The following is a 19,708-nucleotide window of genomic DNA, read 5'->3' as shown; positions in this document are numbered from 1 at the left end:
TGATCCAATCAATGGTCCGGAATGTCCTGAGGCCAGCTCGGGTATCGGTTCATCAGTGCATTCGCCTTCTGGGAAAGATGGTAGCCTCCTACGAGGCTCTACAGTACGGAAGATTCCATGTACGGTTCTTCCAGCTGGATCTCCTGGACAAGTGGTCGGGATCGCATCTCCACATACACCAGCGGATACGCCAGTCGCCAAAAGCCAGAATTTCACTCCTCTGGTGGCTCCAAACTTCTCACCTACTCGAGGGATGCAGGTTCGGGATTCAGAATTGGATTCTTCTAACCACGGATGTAAGTCTCAGAGGTTGGGGAGCAGTCACCGGGGGGAAAACTTCCAAGGAAGGTGGTCAAGTCAGGAGTCTCTCCTTCCAATAAACGTTCTGGAACTGAGGGTCATATACAACGGCCTTCTACAAGCGGCACATCTTCTGAAAGATCAAGCCATTCAAGTTCAGTCGGACAACGTCACAGCGGTGTCCTACATAAACAGGCAAGGCGGAACGAAGAGCAGAGCTGAAATTTCAGAGGTAACAAGAATCGTCCTCTGGGCAGAAAGACACGCGGTGGCGTTCTCGGCGATCTTTATTCTGGGAGTGGACAACTGGAAAGCGGACTTCCTCAGCAGACAAGATGTCCATCCAGGAGAATGGGGCCTCCACCCGGAGGTGTTCGCAGAGGTAACAAGCCGTTGGGGCGTACCTCAGATAGACATGATGACCTCTCGCCTCAACAAGAAGTTTCGGAAGTACTGTTCCAGGTCACGGGACCCGCAAGCTGTGGCGGTGCACGCCCTGGTAACTCTGTGGGTGTTCCAGTCCATGTATGTGTTCCCTCCTCTTCCACTCATCCCAAGGATACTAAAACTAATAAAAAAGAACGAGAGTTCAGGCGATCCTCATTGCATCGGACTAGCCAAGACGGGCTTGGTAAGCGGATCTTCTGGAATTACTGATGGAGCATCCGAGGCCTCTTCCTCTTCGCGAGGACCTTCTACTACAGGGGACGTTCGCCTATTAAGACTTACCACGGCTACGTTTGACGGCATGGAGGTTGAATGCCAGATCTTAGCTCGGAAGGGCATTCCAAACTGATCCAAGCTAGGAAGGGAGTAACGTCTAAGCATTACCATCAGATTTGAAAGAAATATGTGTCTTGGTGTGAATCCAAGAAGTTTCCAACGGTGGAATTTCAATTGGGACGTTTTCTCCTCTTCCTGCAAGCAGGTGTGGATGTGGGCCTACGCTTGGGCTCCATAAAGGTCCAGATTTCGGCCTTGTCCTTTTTCTTACAGAAACAATTGGCTGCTCTCCCTGAGGTTCAGACATTCTTGAAAAGAGTTCTGCACATCCACCCCGCTTTTTGCCTCCTATGGCACCTTGGGATCTTAATGTGGTGCTGCAATCGGATTGGTTCGAACCTTTACAGGAGGTAGATCTAAAGTTTCTTACTTGGAAGGCGGTCACACTGTAAGAATTGGCATCTGCAAGACGTGTGTCGGAATTGGGGGCATTGTCGCACAAGAGCCCCTACTTGATTTTCCAAGAGGATAGAGCTGAGCTCAGAACGTGTCAGCAGTTTTTTCCAAAGGTTGTATCGGCTTTCCATATCGACCAACCTATTGTGGTGTCAGTGGCTACTGACACCTTAATTACCTCAAAGTCCTTGGATGTTGTGCGGGCTTTGAAGATATATGTGGAGCGTACAGCTCGTCACAGGAAGTCTGACGCACTATTTGTCCTTTATGATCCCAACAAGATTGGCTTCTAAGCAGACAATTTCTTGCTGGATCAAGTTCTACAAGTTCAATTCTTTCGCCTCTGAGGACCTAATGTTTGGTCAATCTGTTCTGCAGGAACCTCAGCACTCTCCCTCCCGTACTGGGAGCTTTGGTACATCCCCATGGTACTAAATTGGACCCCAGCATCCTCTAGGACGTAAGAGAAAATAGGATTTTAATTACCTACCTGTAAAATCTTTTCTCGTAGTCCGTAGAGGATGCTGGGCGCCCGACCAGTGTTTCGTGTTCCTGCATTGTTACTTGGTTAAGTATTGTTGGTTCAGCCGTTGCTGAATCGTTTCTTGTTGGTTAGCTTGGCTTTCCTTTTGTTATGTGTGAGCTGCTTTGAGTCTCACCACTATCTGTGTATTTCCTTCTCTCGAAGTATGTCCGTCTCCTCGGGCACAGTTTCTAGACTGTCTGGTAGGAGGGGCATAGAGGGAGGGGCCAGTCTACACTGTTAAACTCTTAAAGTGCCAGGGGCTCCTAGTGGATCCGTCTATACCCCATGGTACTAAATTGGACTCCAGCATCCTCTACGGACTACAAGAAGGATTTACCGATAGGTAATTAGAATCCTATTTTTACCATCAGTAACTTGCCAATTAGTGACTTTTGTGGTCATCTGCCACCAGACAAAGACTCACTGTCTTGAAGTGTCAATAGCGTACCACCATGGTGCATCCAGTTGTAACAGAATAGTCTCTACTGTCACCCACTTCTGGGTGGTATGTTTAGCTGTTGGATGGTGATTCTGGATGGTTCCTTTTGACTGCTTAATTTTTTAATCTGGATTGCAGGGTAGTAGGCAGGGTATTGAGCTAGGACATTAGATTCAACACTGCTGGGAACAAATTAGCATAGTAGCTTTTACCTACTGTAACAGGATTCCAGCAGATATTGGTGGTATCCCATCAATTGGTCGACCACTGATGGTCAACATGCATTAGGTTAAAATGTAAAAGTGCTAATGGTCAACAGGATATTGGTAGACACACATATGGTCGACACAACTTTTTAAGGGTTGTGTTTTTTTTTCAACCTTTTCATACTTGATCATCCATCTGGACTATGATTGGGAATAGTAGCCTGCGCCGAGTGCAGTGGTAGCAGAGTGAGGCACCTTGCCCGTAGCATGACAAGTGGTACACTAATTGGGGTTCCCTGTGCTTCTGATGGTGAAAACGACACCCCCCCAAAAAAAAAAGTTGTGTAGACCATTTTCCATGTCGACCTTTTTCTGTCGACCTTTTCATTTGTCTACCTTTTACCTGTCGACCATATGGGGTAGACCTGTTGACCTACTTGGGGTCGACCTGGTGATCCACACCCGATATTGGTACCTTGCTGGAATAGTGTAGGATCTTTAAGAAGAGTAGTGCTTAACCACTTAACTGACTAATTTTTCCCCCCCAAAAAAACGCTCAGTAATTGTCAGTGTTTTTTTATGAGTGAATTAGATGAAGAACATGTATATAAACTTATCCAAAATCATTTTATTTACAAATTATTATTCGTTTTTAAAAAAATATTTGTAAAAATCCCGCCCCCAAAACATCAGAACATCTGTTGGCACCATTGAACATCACGACTTTAATTTACGCAGCCGCACAGCCACCGGGTACACACTGTGGGGGATGAGGGGGGGTTAATTTACATCTTCCCAGCGGCTGCTATTGTCTCCGAGAGTGGCAGCTGCAGGGAGTATGCCCAGATCAGATAATGCACTTATTGGCGTGGTCGCATCTGATGCAACCATGCCAGGCAAGTGGTTAAGGCTGAATAGTCACTCCTAATAGCTGTTCTGTACTATTGTAGTATAATTTAGTGATTTTGCAGAACAGGCCCTATAGCAATGTTTTGAGGGGCCGCATCCTCAGTGCTACTAGTGCTGCATAGTAGTACCCTAGTTAATATTATACCCCATAGTAGTGCCCTAGTTAATATTTTACCCCATAGTAGTGCCCTAGTTAATATTATACCCCATAGTAGTGCCCTAGTTAATACTTTGCTTTTCACTTTTCATCTTATTTGCTCCATCCCTATTGGCAGCTTTTGAATCTTACGTGACAGACCCACGTCTGCAGGGTTTTCAGGGCTGAGAAAATTGTAGTTAACAGTGAGTGTAAAGATGGGGGGTTGGGGGTGCAGTCAGCTTCTACTTTGCTAATGCTGGAAATTCCACTTTGTCTGGAGATTTTCCTAATTTCAGAACCATGGGCCTAATTCAGCTTCAGTTGCAGTTTTGCTAAAATAGCAACTGCATACGATCGCAAGCTGGGGGCCGCCCAGCATGCCAATTGCCACCCAGTGACCGCAGTTCAATTGCATTGCAGTCCTGGCAAATAGAGGTAGCCCCCTGCATGCACAGCAAGGCTGCGTATGCAGGCGCACCGCTGGCATTTTTTCTCCCGCAGCTTATAAAATGGTCCGAACATGGGTGCGTTGTCCGTACCTCAATGCTGTGTCGCCACCCCTCTGATGCCTGACGCAGTCAGTCATAGCGTGACCGTAGCACATGCACAGATGTTTGAAAATAGCCCGTTCTCGATTTTTGGATATGTGTAACTGAAGCGGCATTAGGCCTCATGTCCATTTCTGGGACAGTCCTTATTTTGGAGCTCAATCCCCAACCCCAGCTCCCTTCACAAAGGCTGTAATGAAAGAGAAGCTCAGCTGTGCCTGTGGGAGTGAAATGGGAGTATAGGACAGGGATCATATTAATGTGAGGCAGAGATGTAGATCTCCACTTCACCTGCGGCCCCCAGCGCTGTACCCTTTCCTGAATTATTCTCTGCTCGTAATAAAGCATAGATTAAAATTGAACCTCACACTCTGTCTTATTCTGCATGTCCTACATCCTCCTCTACCCCTTTCTGTTATGGGCACCTTATTATAGGTCACTGGCTTATCTTGTGAATGGAGAAATTAGACCGTTTTACTTTGGCAGGGACTGAACGGTGTCTAAGGAGATCTGAGTGATGGTATGTGGGTGAGGTGTTGAAGTCTGCCCTGTATGTAGTGAGGTCCGAGTGACATGTTTGGTGCATGTCGAAAGGTCTGAATGGCATATCAGGGGAGTTTTGGAGTACATGGGGGCCTTTCATGGCAAGTGAAGGGATTAGCACTTTGTGGGGACATTTTTGAGCAAGAGTGGCATTTTGGGGTGAGTAATTGGAGTTCTGAAGTGGCTGTTTTTTTATTATTGAAAATAAGGTATTATGCTTGATCTGAGTTGGACAGATCTCTGCACGGACACAAATGGCAAGTGTATAGGCAGATGCAAATTTCTGCATTTTTGCGCATGTCTATTCTATTCTGAGTCAGACAGAAGTTGTCCGGATCTTTTTTTTTTTTTTCTGTGATATAGGGCGTTTAGGGCAAGAATTGGCCAGTTACAGTGCAATCGCATGTAACCACCATGACATGTGGGAGTGTCATGAGGTATAAAGCTCTGTGTGCTTCGGAGTCATGCGAATGGGGAAGGAAAGCCTGTTTCTGATGGGTCTCTGCCAGTCAGCATGGGGCTGGGAGAAATAGCTATACTAATGGTGGCTTCTGGCAACTGGCGTAAAATCAGTTGCAGCACTGCTTCCTGCTTCACCTAGACAACTGGTAATGTTCTACCATTGCACTGTGTAAATAAAGACTCAAACCAGATTATTTTATGGACAACACTGTTCTTATACCCATGGGCCTCCTTCAGATGTGGTTGTTAATACGATTGCTCTTGCTATCTTCTGCTGTCCGCAATTGCGAGTACATGAAGCTAACCTGAGCATAGGGACACCCACTGCTGATACCTCATTTCCGTCCGGTGTACAAGTGCTGAAACATTGGTACCATCCCCGCATATCGGGTCATAACGCAGATTACCTCTGTAGACGCACAGGCTTAGCTACATGCAGCAGAGAGTTCTTTAGTAGCACATGAGATCACAACTGGTAATTTATGCACACCCAGGAAACACTGTTTGAACGGCCTTGACATGCCTGTGTTTGCCTGACCACTCCCCGTTACCACCCCCAAACGCTGACTTCCTGTCACTCATTCTGTGACTCATTCCTCAGTGCGACCGCAGTGCGAAAACATTGACCGACTTGAGTACATCAGCCACGTGCAAATGCATCTGAATGAGGCATCAAGTGCCACATTTTCCCATTATTATATAGCTGATAGCTGTTTGTTTTATATTGTGCACATATGTGTCCCTTTTATTATACTTAATGAGTTTTTATTAAAACCATTTACACTTCATGTAATTGTATACTTGCTTATACCCTCACTACCAAATGTATCTCTGTGCACCTTATCTACACTATGGGGGTAATTCAGAGTTGATCGCAGCAGCAAATCTGTTAGCAGTTGGACAAAACCATGTGCACTGCAGGGGGGGGGACAGATATAACGTGCAGAGAGAGTTAGATTTGGGTGGGTTATTTTGTTTCTGTGCAGGGTAAATACTGACAGCTTTATTTTTACATTGCAATTTAGATTTCAGTTTGAACACACCCCACCCAAATCTAACTCTGCAAACGCTATGCCGCCGCCCACTGGGAGTGTATTTTAGCTTAGCAGAAGTGCGAACGCTTGTGCAGCTGAGCTCTGCAGAAACAGTTTGTGCAGTTTCAGAGTAGCTCTGAACCTACTCAGCGCTTGCAATCACTTCAGCCTATTCGTGTCCGGATTTGACGTCATATACCCGCCCAGCGAATGCGCAGCCATGCCTGCGTTTTTTCAGACATGCCTGCGTTTTTGCAAACACTCCATGAAAACGGTCAGTTGACACCCAGAAACGCCCCCTTCCTGTCAATCTTCTTGCGGCCGTCAGTACGACTGAAAACTTTGCTAAAACCTGTGCATAACAACAACGGGCTTTGTACCCGTACGATGCGCGTGCGCATTGCGGTGCATATGCAGAAATGCCATTTTTAAGCCTGATCGCTGCACTGCGAACAACGGCAGCTAGCGATCAACTAGTGTTCACTCTAGGAGTGAAAAGGGGCAGGGCGCCGGACTCCAGGGGGGCACATGTGCGCGCGCGGCCGAAATGGGGGCGCGGCCACGCAAATTAGGGGGCGTGGCCACGCCTCCGTCATTTTAGGGGGCGGTGCGGCCCACAGACGCTACTATAGAGAGCGTCTGTGGCCGGCGACTTTACTGTTGGGGGCGTGCACAGCACCTCCGTCGGTGCTGGGCTTCCCCCAGCCCTCTCCCAATGCGTGAATGGATGCCGCGCGCATGCGCACGGCATCTATACACGCCGGGAGGGCAGGGAGCGGGCGGCTGTTCTAGCAGGGCGCCGCAAAAGGGGCAGGGCGGGTTTTGCCTGTTAAAAAACGGGCAGGGCGCGGCGCCCTGCTAAAACAGCCTAGAGTGAACACTAGATCAACTCTGAATGACCCCCATGGTTTTGCCCAACTGCAAACAAATTTGCTGCTGCGATCAACTCTGAATTACCCCCTGTGGGCCTAATTCAGAGTTGATCGGAGCAGCAAATTTGTTAGCAGTTGAGCAAAACCATGTGCACTGCAGGTGGGGCGGATATAACATGTGCAGGAGAGAGTTAGATTTGGGTGGGGTGTGATCAAACTGAAATCTAAATTGCAGTGTAAAAATAAAGCAGCCAGTATTTACCCTGCACAGAAACAAAATAACCCACCCAAATCTAACTCTCTCTGCAAATGTTATATCTGCCCCCCCTGCAGTGCACATGGTTTTGCCCAACTGCTAACAAATTTGCTGCTGCGATCAACTCTGCATTACCCCCTATATTCTGATGAACAAATAATTGTAACAGCCGACTGTATTCATACATGTCACGCTGTCCCTTACTTAATTTTTTCTTTTCTAATATATCAAGATACTTCTATAGGTGACGTTTAACTGTTTTCATGTCACCTCTTGATCTGTTACAGATCTACACTACATATCTTGACACTAGGCTGCACTCAGGGCACACTCCTCTCTTCCATAATGTTGGTATGGGTTTCCACAAAGGCAGGGCCAAACAAACGCAGTTTAGGTAGACCCTCTGTCCTTTTTAACCCTTATAAATTGGATAACGTGCATATAATTAGCCTGGACCTTACTTTAACATTGAATTCATTGTTAGGGTGGTTGTCTGCCCGGGTAATTGTGAGCTGCAGCTAGACCCATTCAAGCTTGTCTGTGCTGCTTTTCTTCTTGTGGCCTTCAGGGGGCAGCATACAGGAAGGATTCATTACTTATTGACTGCACTGCAAAATATGCAGCAGTCCAAATACTGTACCACCTCCTTCGGGGCTCACAGAAACACTGCATGGAATTGCTGTGTCGGCTCCCAGCACTGCCTTCATCCTCTCCTAGTACTCGGGAGGGAAGGTAGAGGAGGCCCAAGACTGCCGAGACCAGCCAAAGCCATATTGACCGACCTCTAGCTACTCTCCATTCCCCACTGGACCACAGAGGTAAATTCATTCATCTTTTATTTCCACACACTCTCTTTTTAAACATTTTAATTCTGATTAAACATTTAATAGACCTAAATTAATGAATCAGGTGTCCGGCTAAATTAGTTTAACTGAGAAGGCACGGAGCAGCAGATATTAAATTAAAACATGCCCCACAGCGCACATACATTTTAGGTTTACTGAGGCTCCGTGCCAAGCCATAAAGGTACTTTATACAATACTGAGTGCTGTAACTGATTCGGTCTGTACTGTAGAGGTCTCACCTAAAAGTGTCTGTCTCTATTTTGCAGTGCATCTGACTTCTGATTGCAACAAAGGTTTTGTGAGAGTCAGACAGGTACGTATCCTCACAGCATGTTCATTTTGTGTTGTAAATTGTGCTGTAATTGTTATGTTATTTACTATACAAGTCATATAGTTAGATGCATTGCAGATGATTACAAATTAATCTGATTTTAAGATAATTAGGCTTTTTAAGCATAATGGGTAACAGTTCCTAGTGTGTGTGTGTATGTATTTATCTGAAAAGCTGACTCTGAGAGGCACAGAAATGGGGAATGTTATATGGAGTAGATAAAGCTGTATTTATGCTATATTGGAATTGGATCTGTTCTTGTTATTAGCAGTGTAGAACATAGAGCCTTATGCAGAGGTGTATGCAATGTGTATATTGGACGCTGTGGGGAGATATTTGCCACTGTGCCTGTGCAGTGAATGATTAGCAACTGCAGACGTACAGAACATTTATTTGCAAGTGAGTGTCAGGTAGTCCGTGTTTGGGGGAAATAACACTGAGGGGGACTAGAAAAATGTAGGCATGTCAGGACTGTTTTCCATGCATTGCCTAGTCAGCCACTGCAAATTTGTTCACAGCTGGAGAGGCCCGTCTGAGACAGCATGGGGCTGCTGAGAGGTCCAATGGTCTCACCAATGTGGACCCATCTTATGTACTTGAGTGGCGGATGTGAGACGCCGGCAGTGGGAGTCTCTGTGCACAAGGTGGTGGCTGAGTCATTAGCATATTTTTGCAATTCCCCTGCAAATCACTGCTGTGCAAGCAACAATACAAACATTGACATTAGTCAGTTCAGTCACATATATTATGCAGTCTATCATTTCTCAAACCAAAAATAATTCACTGTTTACTCAATCATTCTGTAAAACTGAAGCCCTTGAATTCTATCAATAAAAAAAAAAAAAAAAGTTTAGTGAGTTACTTGATAATATATCAGTCCAAACAATGGTCCTCCAGTTATATTCACAAAAACGGTCTCAATTATACCCCTTTTACACTCGCATGAAAATCCCGGGATTTTGCACGTGAACGCGCATCATCCCGGGATTTTTGTCAGTGTGAAAGGGTACAGGGTCAATTTCCCGGGACGAGCATCCCGGGATTTCAACCCAGGTCTCGTCCAGGGTTGGTCCCGGGACCGTCCCGGGAAGCTGTGTAGTGTGAAAGGGCCCATCCCGGGATTCACTATCCCGGGACTGTTAAAAGGCCTCGGATTGGAGCTTTCTTGGGCTCAGAAAAGATGATGTCATCTTTCAGAGCCCAGGGGAGCGTCCAGGAAGCGTTTGAGGAAGGCAGCATGGCTACTTGGACAGACCAGGAGGTGAGAGAGTTGCTGAGCATTAGGGGAGAGGAGGAAATTATGAGGCAGATCACAGGCACAGTTAAAGATGCAGTGATTTATAAAAACATCTCCAAGATGCTGGAAGCCAGAGGAATCATCCGCACACAGCAGCAAGTGATCAACAAAATGAAAACTCTTAAAAAGCATTTCATGAAAGTGCATGACAACAACCGGAGAAAGAGCGGGTTTGGCCGTATCGACTGGCAGTAATATGACATCTGTGCAAATATCTTTGGACACAGCTCTCTGCAGTCCGGTGAGTCTGTCTTCCAGTTCACAATACACTGCTACAGAAGGCACTCCAGAAGAGACACAGACAAGCAGTGACGTCTGCCCGTCATCACCGTTGTTAATTGACGACACACCTGAGGACAGCGACACATCCTCCCACCCGTCCATCAACACATCTAGAAACGACGACAGCATAACTGCAACCATTGAAGACGTCGTGGATGCTCAGACCAGTGACAGTGGGACTGTACAAAGTGCCGTCACCGTCACCCCAACTTTACAGAAAAACAGTAAGTACATGTTTACAATTGATAAAGCTGATTTATATACAGGAATGAAAAGCTATACCTTCAATACACTCTAAATACACTTTAACCTGAAGCCGCTGCGGCCTTTGTACACCGTTTGCGTACAGAGTCCCGTACCGTGTACGGACTTTGTGTACAAACGCCACGCTGGGGGTACAAAGTACACACAGCGCTACACACCCAGAGTAGCTAGTCGCTCATTTTGTATTTCTTCTCTTCACAGTTTACAACGTACCGCCTAGAAGGAAGAAAGTGAGCAAAGCGGAGCAAGTGGCTAAAGTCATGTCAAATGTCCTTGTTGACCAACTCCGAGAGATGGACGCTGCAATGTCCGCACAGGAGGATGCAAGGCTCGACAGGTTTCTAGAGGCAGAACGCCAAATGCATGATTCATTTCTTACCCAAGTCATGACAATGCAGGAACGCATGAGTAGAGAGCAGTATGAACGTCACAGGGAATTGCACCAAATGAACATGGCGTTCCTTTGAGCGTATGAGCAATACCTCAAGAGCACCAACCCAACACCACAACTCCCAATACCCTGAGCAGGGTTTTTCCTCATTTAATCCTGGCCCATACTATGCCCCAAATACTGCACCATCTAGCGCGCAAACCTTAGAGTTTACTGTATTGCGCAATTTGCCCTGAAACACAGTGAAAGTTCTTTTGTTGTTAAATAACCACAGTGTGGTCAGTGTTTATGCACAACTGTTTGTGCATTCTTTAATTGTTTTTCTATGTTCTGTTCTGTTTTGTATAGTGTCTACATTAAAGCACTTTTTATTTATTTTTGACACAGTAATAATATACTGCAGGGACACTGTATTTTATGGTGTTGTTTCTCCAAGCCTACCAGTGTTTTTTTTAATTTTATGCCAATCAAAACTTGATTGCAAATCTATGCATAACATAGCCAAATGTGCGTAACAGTAGACCATGTTTTCAGTGTTTTCTACATTGTTTCTCCATATATACACAGTTGCTGGCAATGTGTTTTTTTTTGGGGGGGGGGGGGAAATCATAAAAAATGAAACCAAATATCAAAGGTGAAATAAAAAAATTTTAATTCGCCAAACATGTTGTGTTGATTCTTCTTCACCCCTCCCTTTGTTGACTAGTGTGACCTCATCTATGTGAGCCAGAAAAAGGCCATTTCTAATGACATACATATGCATTTGCAGGGATATCCCGGGATCAGTGTGAATGGGGCTGTCCCAGGTCTTAGTGCAGTGTGAAAGGGCAAAGAACAAAAACAAAATTGGGCGCTGATGTTTAAATTAAACGCTAGCCGCACATTCCTGGGGCCTGGTTTGTAAGCCTCCAATTAATTTGAAACAAGAAAAAACAATTTGGAACAGCGCTTAGCATTTAATAAAAACTTTTTTTATTTTATTGTCAATAAAATTAAATCAAATATAAAAAATAATAATAAATAATAAATGATAATATATATATGAAAATACGGGAATTATATAATTGTACAATTACCGGCCGGATTTCTTATACTATACAATCATTCCATAAAACAATTAATATGTATATAATACACAACTGTTGCACACAGCATGAATTTTAAAATAATTATATATTAAAGCACAGCAGGATAACTCCACTAATTGGAAAAACTTCTTACGATGACAGATATAACTTAGCAGGCGTCCCTGCGCTGTATAATGTCACTTATATTATCCGTTTGGTTTGAAGGAACAAAAATATATATATATGAGATAAATTATATCTTTAATTGCTGAATGATTCCAAGCCGTCCTAAAGCCGTAGATGACAACACAATGATTGGACAATTCTTGGATAATTTATCCTTCCTTTAAGAAGCAAAATGAAGCAACAGTCTCTATGTGAAGTATAAGGGAGTTCTGATGTGAAAATGTCCATGTATCAGCACGGCGGCATGATCAAGAACTATTGCGTGGATGTAACAATATGAAACTCCCCCTATCCCCAGGTGCCGCACCAACCTCTATATTGTGATGTTATATGCCTCAGATGAAGGAGAATCCTCCTAATTCCCCCTTAGCACTGGGGTCCGGAAAACCGGGTACTGAGATGTGCGGTGTTTTGGAGGCAGTCGGCGTCTCCTGTAGTGAATGAATGAATGAGCCGGCCGGCTATAACTCACTTGTCATCACATAGAGACTGTTGCTTCATTTTGCTTCTTAAAGGAAGGATAAATTATCCAAGAATTGTCCAATCATTGTGTTGTCATCTACGGCTTTAGGACGGCTTGGAATCATTCAGCAATTAAAGATATAATTTATCTCATATATATATATTTTTGTTCCTTCAAACCAAACGGATAATATAAGTGACATTATACAGCGCAGGGACGCCTGCTAAGTTATATCTGTCATCGTAAGAAGTTTTTCCAATTAGTGGAGTTATCCTGCTGTGCTTTAATATATAATTATTTTAAAATTCATGCTGTGTGCAACAGTTGTGTATTATATACATATTAATTGTTTTATGGAATGATTGTATAGTATAAGAAATCCGGCCGGTAATTGTACAATTATATAATTCCCGTATTTTCATATATATATTATCATTTATTATTTATTATTATTTTTTATATTTGATTTAATTTTATTGACAATAAAATAAAAAAAGTTTTTATTAAATGCTAAGCGCTGTTCCAAATTGTTTTTTCAGTGTGAAAGGGGTCAGTCCCGGGAATGCATCCCGGGAGTAAACCGGGAGTGCGAGTGTAAAAGGGGTATAACAGTACCAGACAGATGAGGACTCTCCAGAGATGAGGGCTATGTGTGTCAGACCATACACTTCCTATTGTAGATGATGAGAATATTTAAAAGTCACCATAGTGTTCTGCAGCTATATAAATTTAACAGATTAAAGAGCATATTGGCAACAGTATGGAGTTAACTGTGACCATAATCTTGTACTGAAGAAAAATATATGTTGTTTGTATTGTACATAGATTTTACCGAAATACTTTTATTACTTTGTGATGCATCAGCCTGTGGGATGTAGTTAGTATCCCGGCGCTTCCCATGCCGATGCTCAAATCCCAACTGCAAGTATTTGGGTTAGGTTTAGGGTTAGACACTAGGGCTAGGGTCAATGTTAGGCGGCGGAAGGGGGCGGATAGGTTTAGGCTGCGGGAAGGGGCTGATAGGTTTAGGCTGTGGGAGGGGGTGGTTAGAGTTACAAAACTTACTAAAATTAGTTGGGAATTTGAACATTGGTTCGTTGATTCCGCTGCCGGGATTCTAATTGTCAGCATGCTGAGTAACCATGATATCGTACCCAACCCCTGTCTGGTACTAGAAGGTTATTATGGGGTATAAAATAAAGAAGCTGCTTTCTAATGTTACTTTAATTATTACTGAGGGTTATGTGAGGACATGGATTGAACCCCTTTCATACCAAGATCTTGGGTACAGCCCGGGTCACTGAACACTGGTTTCAAGCTGTTTCACATTAGCTAGAAACCCTTTCACACCACAGGCTGGACCCAGGTAATTCCTGGGGCTTCTCCTCTGCCGGTGCTTGGAGATGACATCTCCAGGTACCAGTTAGCTAACTCTCCATAGGATGTTAATGGGAACTGGGTTATGGGGCAGTGTGAACAAGAGACATGGGTCTTCCGACCCAGGTCCCATAAACATTCTATGGAGAGTCCTTCCTGGGATTAACTCTGTTCACTACCCTGGTTCTCTCATGCTTCTCCTTTTCTCTGACGTCCTAAGTGGATGCTGGGACTCCGTAAGGACCATGGGGAATAGCGGCTCCGCAGGAGACTGGGCACAACTAAAAGAAAGCTTTTGGTCTAACTGGTGTGCACTGGCTCCTCCCTCTATGACCCTCCTCCAGACCTCAGTTAGAATCTTGTGCCCGGCTGAGCTGGATGCACACTAGAGGCTCTCCTGAGCTCCTAGAAAAGAAAGTATATTTTAGGTTTTTGATTTTCAGTGAGATCTGCTGGCAACAGACTCACTGCTACGAGGGACTAAGGGGAGAAGAAACTAACCTACCTGACTGGAGATAGTTTGGGCTTCTTAGGCTACTGGACACCATTAGCTCCAGAGGGATCGAACACAGGACCCGACCTCGATCGTTCGGTCCCGGAGCCGCGCCGCCGTCCCCCTTACAGAGCCAGAAGCATGAAGATGGTCCTGGAAATCGGCGGCAGAAGACTTCGGTCTTCAACAAGGTAGCGCATAGCACTGCAGCTGTGCGCCATTGCTCCTCATGCACACCTCACACTCCGGTCACTGATGGGTGCAGGGCGCTGAGGGGGGGGCGCCCTGAGCAGCAATATGAATACCTTGGCTGGCAAAAAATCACAATATATAGTCCCAGAGGCTATATATGTGATAAATACCCCTGCCAGAATCCATAAAAAAAGCGGGAGAAAAGTCTGCCAAAAAAGGGGCGGGGCTATCTCCCTCAGCACACTGGCGCCATTTTTCCCTCACAGCTCCGCTGGAAGGATCGCTCCCTGGCTCTCCCCTGCAGTTTCAAGCAACAGAAGGGTAAAAAAGAGAGGGGGGGGCACTAAATTTAGGCGCAGCAATATATATTTATAAGCAGCTATAAGGGAAAACACTCAGTTATAGTGTTTATCCCTGTGTTATATAGTGCTCTGGTGTGTGCTGGCATACTCTCTCTCTGTCTCCCCAAAGGGCTTTGTGGGGTCCTGTCCTCTGTCAGAGCATTCCCGGTGTGTGTGCGGTGTGTCGGTACGGCTGTGTCGACAAGTTTGATGAGGAGGCTTATGTGGAGGCGGAGCAGATGCCGATAAATGTGATGTCACCCCCTGCGGGGCCGACACCTGAGTGGATGGTTATGTGGAAGGAATTACGTGACAGTGTCGACTCCTTACATAAAAGGTTTGACGACATACCAAATATGGGACAGCCGGCTTCTCAGCCTGTGCCTGCCCAGGCGTCTCAAAAGCCATCAGGGGCTCTAAAACGCCCGCTACCTCAGATGGCAGACACAGATGTCGACACGGATACTGACTCCAGTGTCGACGACGATGAGACTAATGTAACTTCCAATAGGGCCACACGTTACATGATTGAGGCTATGAAAAATGTGTTGCACATTTCTGATGTTACCCCAGGTACCACAAAAAAGGGTATTATGTTTGGAGAGAAAAAACTACCAGTAGTTTTTCCTCCAACTAAAGGGGTTAAATGAAGTGTGTGAAGAAGCGTGGGCTTCCCCCGATAAGAAACTAATAATTTCTAAAAGGTTACTAATGACATACCCTTTCCCGCCAGAGGATAGGTCACGTTGGGAAACATCCCCTAGGGTGGATAAAGCGCTCACACGCTTGTCAAAGAAAGTGGCACTACCGTCTCCGGATACGGCCGCCCTAAAGGAACCTGCTGATAGAAAGCAGGAAGCTATCTTGAAGTCTGTATATACACACACAGGTATTATACTGAGACCAGCTATTGCTTCAGCATGGATGTGCAGTGCTGCAGCTGCGTGGTCAGATTCCCTGTCGGAAAATATTGATACCCTAGACAGGGACACTATATTGCTAACCGTAGAGTATATTAAAGACGCAGTCTTATACATGAGAGATGCACAGAGGGATATTTGCCGGCTGGCATCTAAAATAAGTGCAATGTCCATTTCTGCCAGGAGAGGGTTATGGACTCGGCAGTGGACAGGTGATGCAGATTCTAAAAGGCACATGGAAGTTTTGCCTTATAAGGGTGAGGAGTTGTTCGGGGATGGTCTCTCGGACCTCGTTTCCACAGCAACAGCTGGGAAGTCTGCATTTTTACCCCATATTCCCTCACAGCCAAAGAAAGCACCGTATTATCAGGTACAGTCCTTTCGGCCCCATAAGGGCAAGCGGGTTAAAGGCGCGTCCTTTCTGCCCAGAGGCAGAGGTAGAGGGAAAAAGCTGCAGCATACAGCTAGTTCCCAGGAGCAAAAGTCCTCCCCCGCTTCCTCCAAGTCCACCGCATGACGCTGGGGCTCCACAGGCGGAGCCAGGTACGGTGGGGGCCCGTCTCAAAAATTTCAGCAATCAGTGGGCTCGCTCACGGGTGGATCCCTGGATCCTTCAAGTAGTATCTCAGGGGTACAAGCTGGAATTCGAGACGTCTCCCCCCCCCCCCCCCCCCCCGCCGTTTCCTCAAATCTGCCTTGCCAACAACTCCCTCAGGCAGGGAGGCAGTGCTAGAGGCAATTCACAAGCTGTATTCCCAGCAGGTGATAGTCAAGGTGCCCCTACTTCAACAAGGACGGGGTTACTATTCCACAATGTTTGTGGTACCGAAACCGGTGAGACCCATTTTAAATTTGAAATCCTTGAACACGTATATAAAAAAATTCAAGTTCAAGATGGAATCGCTCAGGGCGGTTATTGCAAGCCTGGACGAGGGGGATTACATGGTATCACTGGACATCAAGGATGCTTACCTGCATGTCCCCATTTACCATCTTTACCAGGAGTACCTCAGATTTGTGGTACAGGATTGTCATTACCAATTCCAGACGTTGCCGTTTGGTCTATCCACGGCTCCGAGGGTCTTTACCAAGGTAATGGCCGAAATGATGATACTCCTTCGAAAGAAGGGAGTTTTAATTATCCCGTACTTGGACGATCTCCTGATAAAGGCGAGGTCCAGGGAGCAGTTGTTGGTCGGGGTAGCACTATCTCGGGAGGTGCTACAACAGCACGGCTGGGTTCTAAATATTCCAAAGTCACAGCTGATCCCTACGACACGTCTACTGTTCCTGGGGATGGTTCTGGACACAGAACAGAAAAAAGTGTTTCTCCCGGAGGAGAAGGCCAAGGAGCTGTCATCTCTAGTCAGAGGCCTCCTAAAACCAAAACAGGTGTCGGTGCATCACTGCACGCGGATCCTGGGAAAGATGGTAGCTTCCTACGAAGCAATTCCATTCGGCAGGTTCCATGCAAGAACTTTTCAGTGGGACCTGTTGGACAAGTGGTCCGGATCGCATCTTCAGATGCATCGGCTGATAACCCTGTCTCCAAGGACCAGGGTGTCTCTGCTGTGGTGGCTGCAAAGCGCTCATCTTCAAGAGGGCCGCAGATTCGGCATACAGGACTGGGTCCTGGTGACCACGGATGCCAGCCTTCGAGGCTGGGGGGCAGTCACACAGGGAAGAAACTTCCAAGGACTATGGTCAAGTCAGGAGACTTCCCTACACATAAATATTCTGGAACTGAGGGCCATTTTCAATGCCCTAAGTCAGGCAAAACCCCTGCTTCAAAACCAGCCGGTACTGATCCAGTCAGACAACATCACGGCAGTCGCCCATGTAAACGGACAGGGCGGCACGAGAAGCAGGACGGCGATGGCAGAAGCCACAAGGATTCTCCGATGGGCGGAAAATCACGTGTTAGTACTGTCAGCAGTGTTTATTCCGGGAGTGGACAACTGGGAAGCAGACTTCCTCAGCAGGCACGACCTCCACCCGGGAGAGTGGGGACTTCATCCAGAAGTCTTCCAACTGATTGTAAACCGTTGGGAAAGGCCACAGGTGGACATGATGGCGTCCCGCCTAAACAAAAAGCTAGAAAGATATTGCGCCAGGTCAAGAGACCCTCAGGCGATAGCTGTGGACGCTCTAGTGACACCGTGGGTGTACCGGTCGGTTTATGTGTTCCCTCCTCTTCCTCTCATACCAAAGGTACTGAGGATAATAAGGAGAAGAGGAGTAAGAACTATACTCATTGTTCCGGATTGGCCAAGAAGAGCTTGGTACCCGGAACTTCAAGAAATGATCTCAGAGGACCCATGGCCTCTGCCGCTCAGACAGGACCTGCTGCAGCAGGGGCCCTGTCTGTTCCAAGACTTACCGCGGCTGCGTTTGACGGCATGGCGGTTGAACACCGGATCCTGAAGGAAAAGGGCATTCCGGAGGAAGTCATTCCTACGCTGATTAAAGCTAGGAAAGAAGTGACCGCAAACCATTATCACCGCATTTGGCGAAAATATGTTGCATGGTGTGAGGCCAGGAAGGCCCCAACGGAGGAATTTCAACTGGGCCGTGTTCTGCACTTCCTACAGTCAGGGGTGACTATGGGCCTCAAATTGGGTTCCATTAAGGTCCAGATTTCGGCTCTATCGATTTTCTTCCAGAGAGAACTGGCTTCACTACCTGAAGTTCAGACTTTTGTTAAGGGAGTGCTGCATATTCAGCCCCCTTTTGTGCCTCCAGTGGCACCTTGGGATCTCAACGTGGTGTTGGATTTCCTAAAGTCACATTGGTTTGAGCCACTTAAAACCGTGGAATTTAAATATCTCACGTGGAAAGTGGTCATGTTGTTGGCCTTGGCTTCGGCCAGGCGTGTCAGAATTGGCCGCTTTGTCATGTAAAAGCCCTTATCTGATTTTCCATATGGATAGGGCAGAAATGAGAACTCGTCCCCAATTTCTCCCTAAGGTGGTATCAGCCTTTCATCTGAACCAACCTATCGTGGTGCCTGCGGCTACTAAAGACTTGGAGGCTTCCAAGTTGTTGGACGTAGTCAGGGCCCTGAAAATTTATGTTTCCAGGACAGCTGGAGTCAGAAAGACTGACTCGCTATTTATCCTGTATGCGCCCAACAAGTTGGGTGCACCTGCTTCAAAGCAGACTATTGCTCGCTGGATCTGTAGTACGATTCAGCTTGCACATTCTGCGGCTGGACTGCCGCATCCTAAATCAGTGAAAGCCCATTCCACGAGGAAGGTGGGCTCTTCTTGGGCGGCTGCCCGAGGGGTCTCGGCTCTACAACTTTGCCAAGCAGCTACTTGGTCGGGGTCAAACACATTTGCTAAATTCTACAAGTTTGACACCCTGGCTGAGGAGGACCTAGAGTTTGCCCATTCGGTGCTGCAGAGTCATCCGCACTCTCCCGCCCGTTTGGGAGCTTTGGTATAATCCCCATGGTCCTTACGGAGTCCCCAGCATCCACTTAGGACGTCAGAGAAAATAAGAATTTACTCACCGGTAATTCTATTTCTCGTAGTCCGTAGTGGATGCTGGGCACCCATCCCAAGTGCGGATTGTCTGCAATACTTGTATATAGTTATTGTTTAACTAAAGAGTTATTGTTGAGCTATCCGTTGAGAGGCTCAGTTGTTGTCATACTGTTAACTGGGTATTGTATCACGAGTTATACGGTGTGATTGGTGTGGCTGGTATGAGTCTTACCCGGGATTCAAAATCCTTCCTTATTGTGTCAGCTCTTCCGGGCACAGTATCCTAACTGAGGTCTGGAGGAGGGTCATAGAGGGAGGAGCCAGTGCACACCAGTTAGACCAAAAGCTTTCTTTTAGT

At 46.2% G+C, this 19,708-nt stretch overlaps 1 protein-coding gene across 3 annotated transcripts in view; it reads left to right on the top strand.

Moving 5' to 3' along the window:
- APTX (aprataxin) overlaps nt 1–19,708 on the top strand; it is a 94,161-nt gene that overhangs the window by 33,470 nt on the left and 40,983 nt on the right. For all 3 annotated transcript variants that reach the window (XM_063920058.1, XM_063920056.1, XM_063920057.1), the window contains exon 3: nt 8,525–8,571. In XM_063920058.1, coding sequence (XP_063776128.1) covers nt 8,525–8,571 — 47 coding nt within the window. The remainder of the gene's footprint in view (nt 1–8,524; nt 8,572–19,708) is intronic.

Source organism: Pseudophryne corroboree, chromosome 1 (genome assembly GCF_028390025.1).
Source record: "Pseudophryne corroboree isolate aPseCor3 chromosome 1, aPseCor3.hap2, whole genome shotgun sequence".
Classification (NCBI taxonomy): Eukaryota; Metazoa; Chordata; class Amphibia; order Anura; family Myobatrachidae; genus Pseudophryne; species Pseudophryne corroboree.
The sequence above is the reverse complement of the archived record's forward strand: the minus strand, read 5'-3'. Positions and strand labels throughout refer to the sequence as shown.